Source organism: Camellia sinensis, chromosome 7, assembly GCF_055761805.1.
Source record: "Camellia sinensis isolate YWXY chromosome 7, ASM5576180v1, whole genome shotgun sequence".
Lineage (NCBI taxonomy): Eukaryota > Viridiplantae > Streptophyta > Magnoliopsida > Ericales > Theaceae > Camellia > Camellia sinensis.
In genome coordinates this window covers 22,679,920-22,688,339 of record NC_138967.1, presented here as the reverse complement: position 1 = coordinate 22,688,339, position 8,420 = coordinate 22,679,920, and the positions used below count along the sequence as shown (strand labels likewise).

The following is an 8,420-nucleotide window of genomic DNA, read 5'->3' as shown; positions in this document are numbered from 1 at the left end:
ACCCACCGCCACCCACCACCACCCACTCGCTACTACCCACCACCTGCCACCGTCACCCACCCACCCACCGCTACCACCACCCGCTACTCACCACCCACTTGCCACCACCACCCATCACTACCACCCACTCGCTACCATTCACCACCCGCCATCGTCACCCACTCGCTACCACCCACCACCCGCCACCGTCACCCATCCACCCACCATTACCACCTACCCGCTACCACCACCCACCCACCACCACTCGCCATCCGCCACCCACCACCTGCCACCACCACCACTACCACTACCACCAGAACCCACTATTACCACCTACCCGCCACCACCACCCACCCACCACCACTCGCCATCCGCCACCCACCACCTGCCACCACCAGCACCCACTCGCTACCACCCACTACCCGCCACCGCCACCGCCACCGTCACCGACCCACCTACCCGCCACCACCACCCACCCACCCGCCACCACCTGCCATCCGCCACCCACTTGCCACCACCACTCTCCACCACCAGCACCCACTCGCTACCACCCGCCACCGTCACCCACCCACCCACCACCACCACCCATCGTCATAACTTTCCACCACCGTCTTCCGTCGTCACTCGCCAACACTTGCCATTTCTCACTATTTTTTTATATTTTTAAATTTTTTAAAATATTTTGTCAATTACCAAACGCGTTTTTAGTTTATGTTTTTCTAAAAATAAACAAAAGTCAGTTTATAAAATTTTTGTAAATATAAACTGAAAACGTAAATGTTACCAAACATACCTGTGTTTGAGATGTCAGTTTGGAGTTAAAATAGTCAATAAAGATTAAAAAAATATAAAAATAGTTAATAAACAAAATATTACATTTAAATCATAATCATTTAATTTTTTGTTTCATAACCATCAAATCAACTATAAAAAAATTAACTAAAATTCAAAACACAACATTTCTCAAACAGCCCTTAATCGTAGTCCAGCCTAGAGAATCTTATGGGCCTACCAAGCCCATTTTTATCTAGCCCAAAAATTCAACACAGCGTAGTAGCATATGTACACGTCATCGTGCCACGGTGGTGCCGACAGCATCATCTTCTTCTTCCCCAATAAACCTCTCCGATCAAACCTCAAATCTCCTCTCCTCTCAACGATCCCCTCTCAAATTAGGGCTTTTTTTCACAAAATCAATTTAATCTTCTTCAGAATCGAATCGAAGAAGCCATTTGACTCGTCTCTCTCGTCCTTACACATTCAATTCAAGGTTCGATTTTTGTGATTTCCCATCAAAATTCTTCGATTCACGTTTTTATTTTTATTTTTATATTGATTATTGATATTTGCATCTCCGATTCACTCCACGAAGTTTGAATTTGATCGATCTATGTAAATATACTGTGTATATATAAATATATATGCATACATGTATGATCGGAGGTCAAAGGATTCATTTACTTTCTTGTTTTGGTGATTTTAGGGTTAAAAATATGGGTGCATTGATGTCGAAGTTCTGGTTCATGTTGTTTCCTGCAAAAGAGTACAAGATTGTTGTTGTTGGATTGGATAATGCTGGTAAGACGACGACGCTTTACAAATTACATCTAGGAGAGGTTGTCACTACGCATCCTACAGTCGGTAGCAACGTTGAAGAGCTTGTTTACAAGAATATACGATTTGAGGTGCGAATCAATAAGCTTTTATATTATTTTTGTTATTTACCAAAATTTATTAATGTTTGATTGATTAACACTAGCAATTGTTTATGGGCCGTCGATATAAATCGCAAGCTTGATGAACTGGATGTGAAGCTTTGATAATTTTGTGATTTGCCTCACCTTAGTTTGTACTTGGTTTGTTGTTATGGAATACGGATACTAGTGTAGGTGAGTCTCAATGTTTTCTTGGTGAGTGCTAAATGGTTTCTTTTTCATTTGTTTTCTTGATTTTTAATTAAATTTTCTGGCTTTGTGAAATGTGGTGGTTATTTATTTTTTAACGGCATGTTTTATTGATGTTTTTCAATGGTTGAGCACATGGTTAGATGTTGGTTTTCATGCTTATGTGCTTACCATTCTTTTCCTTCTTAAATCATTTAATGCAGAAATTTGGCTCACTTACATAGTTAGGCAATGGTACCTTGCTTTATTTTCTTCTTTTCTTCGTTTGTGATTTTATAGATAATATGAATACCAATGGTTTAGGTTTTTAATCATTGTATGCTTTTCATGCTGTTTAATGGAAGTTATCTTCATAAAAAGAAATCATTGATACAAAAATTATGTATGTGTGCATGGAGAAAAATAGTTCCTGCATGGCATTTATTGTTAGCATGTTATTGACATTGTCCTTGTAGACTAGAACTGTCTAATGACTGGTGAAAAGAAGTATGTGTTTGGTTGTAAGTGTTTGCATTTGAATCAATTGGAAGTTTGTCATAAACAAGTTGTTGGATCATGTGGGGATTCATGAGTGCCATTGACTCTTCAGATGAAGTAGAGTGAGCATACATTCGTGCAAGTTGTATAATCGAGACGTGGTAATGAAGTTTGTGACTTGGCAAATATTGAAGTAATAGATGCCACAAAATTCTTCATAATTTCCTGCCATTTAAAATAGATACCTAAATAAATGTGGATTGGGTCAACTCCAATTCTAGTGTTTTCCTTAGAACCAAACTTGACCTGAAGTATTTACTAATGTAAAATTCCAATTATAGGTGAGATGGGTATTTGGAATGGGAGTGGCGGAGGAGGGAGGAGAGGGTTGGGGATGGGGAAGTGAGGATGGAGGGGCAAGGAGGGATTACAGGTGGGGAAGGGAGGGGTTATAGGCGGGGAAGTGGAGGTGAAGAGGACAATGGCATTTTTTTTGAGCTTGTAGAATCATCAGAGTTTCTTTGTGTAAAAAAAAAAAAAAAAAAAAAAAACTAAGGCTTTGTTTGGCATGTGCTATTTTAGCACATTATCCTATTTGGGTCACATTACCTCTCTATCACATCACATAAAACCCAACTCATATTTTACGTTTTTTCGTAAAAAGTCAAAAAGTATACTAATCTAGCGCTTCCCAAACAACTCTCCACAAAAGCACGCATGAGTTAATACCTGTAGTTAATTTAGATGGACATGATGGAGTTGTGTTTTAATCCACAAAAAGTTATGTGGTTATTTCCTAATGTTGTTAGGGGATGATCCATGTATCGTCACCATTGTCGATACCGAAAGGGATAGCTGAACTTTGACTCACACAATATTAACTTGTACGCTTGTTGCATTTTTTATGGATGATCGTATTATTGTACATATACTTGAGGGGTTTACATGAGTTCCCATGGTGTGTGGTTCAAAGGGAAAATTATGTCAAGGTTGATTGTATTGAAAATGAGGATGTTGAGATGGATGATTTGCAATCCAAGAAAGAGAGTGTGGCAATTAGTTCAGCTTTGAGAAGTTAAGAGGTAGCATCATTGAATGAGGATGAGATGATAGGATGTGCTTGATAGAGTCCTGAATCATGTAGTGGCATTAATATGGAGCAATATCTTGCAGAGCATGTTGCAAGATATGAAACATGTCTATATTCTTTTTGTGCTTTTGCATCGTTTGTGTTTATACATGAAGAGATTAAAACAATATGCTAGATTGTCAATCCAGCCATTCTGTAGACAATTTGAAATGTAAGCATTAGCAACACATTCATTATGAAAGAAAAGAATATATGTAGAGTTGGTCAACAGATTACCTATATGAATGTTCCTTGAGGGCAGATTACCTATATGCCAGATTGTCATTATGCCAAATTACCTATATGAATGTTCAACATCTCTTTGAGGAAAAAAGGCAGATATTTGATCAAGTTTACCAATTGAAGCTGCCCTCAAGGTAGACACACCTTCAATATCTGGAAATATTTAACTGTTTGATTGTTGGTTGGATAAATTTGGTACTTGTCATTTGGCTTTGTGGTTTCATTCTGTGTTAATTAACTAATCAAAACTTGAATTGCTGCCTTGATATCACTGCTTTAAGAAATTTTTAATAGGGGTTGCTGGTTATCTCATTTGCATCAGCCATGCTGTTTAATACTGAAGCTCAGATGAACTCTTTTGGGGATTTAGTTTACTTTGGCTCTATCAATGGTTTTTGATATCTTTCATGCACACACACGTGCACATACTAGCTGAAAAATTCTCACAAGCATGGGATGATAAGATACCATGTGATTTGGTGTAAAGTGTAAAATGTAACAAATTTAACAACTGTAAGACAATGACAAATACTCTTTTTTCTTTCCAATCCATCCCTCAAAAACTGCCACCAGCCACAGTCATCATAGTTGCCCACACACCGCCACATTACATTTCTGTCATATACCATTTCATTCTCTCTTTCTCTACCCCTGTTGCCACCATAGCCACAACCCTCCACATTGTAGCCACCATAGCCACTACCCATCATTACCCCCAAGTAATAGTTATCTCCACCATCATCACTCTATATAGTCTATAAAACCCCATATATCGATCCCTAAATATTCTATAAAAAATAATTTAAGAAACAACAAAAATAAGATGATGTAAAAGGTCATGCATCTTTACATTGAATTGAAACTAACCAAAAAATTCTCTAAAAATTCCTTCCCTTTGCAATGGGCTGTTGCTAAAAAGGGAAAGGGTTTGTCTTTGCGATTGTCTGAAATTGGTTTGTGAGATATTATATATATTTTATATATGTTGATGTATATGAACTTATACATGGAAAACTGAGAGGGGCTGGTGTCATGTGCGGTGGCCTATTGTGGGGTGGTGCTGGTAGGTGATAATGCTGTCATAATGCATGGTTTACAAGTTTAAATAAGCTATTGTATATTTGTATCATTGTCTGTGTATGTGTATATAGATAAACATGTTGTTTTGGGTATTCAAAAGGGGTTGTGCACTTGCGGGAAACTCTTTGCTGAGGGCCTATGCATCCTTGGGGATTAGTCAGGCTTTGATTTGGACACCCCAGTGCCAATCAAGGAAAAAAAAAGGGGGGGGGGGGTGAAATGGGCTTTCTTGTGGCAAGTAAGAGGGTTGTTCCAATGCATGACACCCACGTTGCAATGGAGTAACCATACCAAGGTGCCAAGGCCCCACCCTCCTACCTTTGGTTAGTAAATTGTTAAACACCAAGAAAGAACAGTGAGGCCATGTGTGCTGTTGGGTGGAGCTGGTTGAGGAAGAAACTACATGAATAGGAAGGATAATACAAGGTTGAAAAAGGGTGAAACCAAAGTTGAGAGCATAAATGCCATTTTTAGTGTTTTAAAGTGGTGTGCACGAGCAGTTATTTGGCAGAAAATTTGAATGAGGGTGCATGAGACATACATCATAGGAAATTTTCTCCTTGTATAGCTTGAAAAAAAATGAATCGAAGTTCTATTAGAGTTACTTGGGGAAATTTTAACAGTTTCATTGAACCTTAGGGGACATTAGTGTAATCGTGTCACAGCTTAAAGTGCAGGGGACCTTTGTGTTTTTTGGCCTAACTACGTGTATTTAAGAAAAGGTCGACCTAGTGCACGAGGCTTCTGCTAAGATGGGTTCTAGGAAGGGCAAGTTGTACATAGCCTTACCCACCAGGGCAACATCAACTGGTGAAAGAGAAATGTGACTATAGACCAAAAGTTCTAGATCAGAAACTCAAACTAAACCTCCTGCAAAAGTATAACCTGCTCTTAACAGAGAACTCATAGCCACATATAGGGACTTCTATTACAGAATTTGAGTTGTAGTAAGCAAAATAGATATTCAACTCTTCAGAAGTCTTGTTAAGTTGTTCCAGGATAAAGCATAACTTCCAATTGTCAAGGCTGTTCTGAAGCATTTCTTCATGCAATTTTGGATTACCCAGTGGAGTTCTGTCCCATTGCCGAGGAGCTCCGTTTGCTTCATTCCGGAATAATATTTCTTCCATATCACAGCTGAAAATGGAGAATTTGAAGAACAAGTAATGATGGCTCTCATCTAGCTGGTTACAGAGAACAAAAACAGGATCCACTCATGCAAGCAATCTATCTTTTGTGGTGAATTTTCCATGACAAATCAACCAGAGGATGAATGCGCATTTGGGATTATTCTCAGGAAACTAGACAGAACCGTACCATGGGATTGTGTTCTGCTATTTTGTGATAGCCTCCCAAGCAGTTTTAGTTGTGTTAACTCAATTAGAAGCTGGAGTCCAAGTTACTTCATCATTTCCCAACACTATAGGCTTAAGGGAAGCAGGAGTATTTTCCTTCTTGTCTTGAATAACTCTACTTCTCCCCCTCTAGGCCACCTCCAATCTCCTGGAACACTAAATATCAGATTTTTTTTCCTGTTAAGGATCTAAAGTTGAATACCACTCAATCCCCATAGCTTAGTAAAGGGCCCAAGGGGTGCCGATTATTAATCCAAAGGAAAGTATTATTCCCGTCCCTTATATTGTACTTCAATGGCTGTCCAATTTGTGGTGCCGATTATTAATCTAAAGGAAAGTATTATTCACGTCCCTTATATTGTACTTGATCAATGGCTGTCCAATTTGTCGAAGCTTGAACTATTTTCTCATTGTCCATGATGAGTTAGCAGGAAGGGGCATCCCCCATAAGCTATTCTGTTTGATATTAGTTGCAACTTAATTTTGTGAGTTGAAATTAATGGAAATGGAAGTAAAATTGTAGAAGTAACTGAGCTTTTTGCTATTTATGGTGTCCTATCTTTGATTTATTTGTGGCAGTATGAGATACATAATGTTCGTATTTATTTTCCTTTCGCTGATTTACTCTGGGAGAAGGGGGAATTCATGGTGTTCATATTGTGGTTTCTTATATTACCTTATTAGCTGAAATGCGGGTTACGTTTTCATGCATCAATGATGACACAAGATCTTACAATTAAGTTCTATAAAGAAGTTGACCTTGAGAGTTGTGCATCTTGGTTTGGTTTCTGAATTCCTGTCCCTCTTTACTATCTTCTTGATGTTCCGTAATTGATTTAATCTGTTTGTTACTGTTGTTTTATCAGGTTTGGGATCTTGGAGGACAAGACAGACTTAGGACATCGTGGGCAACATATTACCGGGGAACTCATGCGGTGATTGTAGTGATAGACAGCACAGATAGAGCCAGGATTGGTATTATGAAGGATGAACTCTTCCGCCTACTCCCACACGACGATCTTCAAAATTCTGTCGTACTCGTCTTTGCAAACAAACAAGACCTGAAGGATGCCATGACTCCGGCTGAGATAACCGATGCCCTTTCCCTTCACAGCATTAAGAACCATGATTGGCACATTCAAGCCTGCTGTGCCCTCACAGGAGATGGGCTGTATGATGGTTTGGGGTGGATTGCACAGCATGTCACCGGAAAAGCACCAAGCTAGAAAATGTAAGCACTAAGGCTGTGTTTGGGTCTTGAATTTGTACAGGATTTGTGTTTCTCTTTTTTTTTTTTCTTTTTGTTTTTTTCTTTCCACAAATCTAAGATCCAAACACAACCTGAAAGTATTTTCATCTGCGTTCTTTTCATGGAATTGAAGGATTGAAGATAGATGCTTCTTGTGTACCCATTTAACTGTATGAGCTGTGTCCATGTGATTTAGTAATTGATACTTCATTTTGAATTGCCTTTCATGAAAGAATATTGTTTTCTTTTGCATTGTTTTTCATTAACAATTTATGTACGATGAAAACTAAATTAAACTATGAAAATTGAACATTTTTTTCACCTACGAGAAATCAAGCCTCCATTTCAGACTGGGAGAGCATTGTGTCCATGTGATTTAACATTTTTTTTGGCCGCCAGCTGAGAACTAAAATCTCCTTTTCGAAGTATAGCTCTTGTGCTTTGTGCTTTGTGCTTTGTGTTTGTGGGTTGAAATTTGAATTTTGAAGAATTGTAATTGTAAGCTAGTGTGGTTTACACGGTTAAAAATGCTAGACTCTAAATTTTCTACTGAATTTTTTTACAATAATATTCACGAGTGTGTCTCACATGACTCAACAGAAAATTTTGTATTCATGACATTGCTCGTACTCATTGAATGTCAATATATGAACTGAATAGTTAAAAATAGGGTTAATTACACTTTTCAACCTTATAATTTGATTTAAATTTTTATTTTAATCCTTATAATTTTAAATTAAATAATTTAGTCTTTATACTTGAAATCTAATTTCAATTTAGTCATTCTGTTCGAATTTAAAGTTAAAATTAGCAATTTAATTATATGGACTAAAGTGAAATTTGAATTCCATGTTTGAAAATATAAATAATTCTAAAAAATATATGTTCAATGCGGAGACTAGACGTACCTAGGAGATTGGTCAGAATCTTTTTGGAAGCGAAAAATATAAAGCATAGAGGTAACAAATTCTAAACCTTTCAATTTTGAGCAAATAATTAAACTT

At 38.0% G+C, this 8,420-nt stretch overlaps 1 protein-coding gene across 1 annotated transcript; it reads left to right on the top strand.

Annotated features, from left to right (window-relative positions):
* Window positions 1-1,031: 1,031 nt before the first annotated feature.
* Window positions 1,032-7,741, top strand: ARFC1 (ADP-ribosylation factor C1). Its single transcript, XM_028251506.2, has 3 exons — window positions 1,032-1,249; window positions 1,463-1,664; window positions 7,034-7,741. The coding sequence occupies exons 2-3, from the start codon at window positions 1,473-1,475 to the stop codon at window positions 7,391-7,393; spliced, it is 552 nt and encodes a 183-aa protein (XP_028107307.1). The 5' UTR covers window positions 1,032-1,249; window positions 1,463-1,472; the 3' UTR covers window positions 7,394-7,741.
* Window positions 7,742-8,420: the final 679 nt, after the last annotated feature.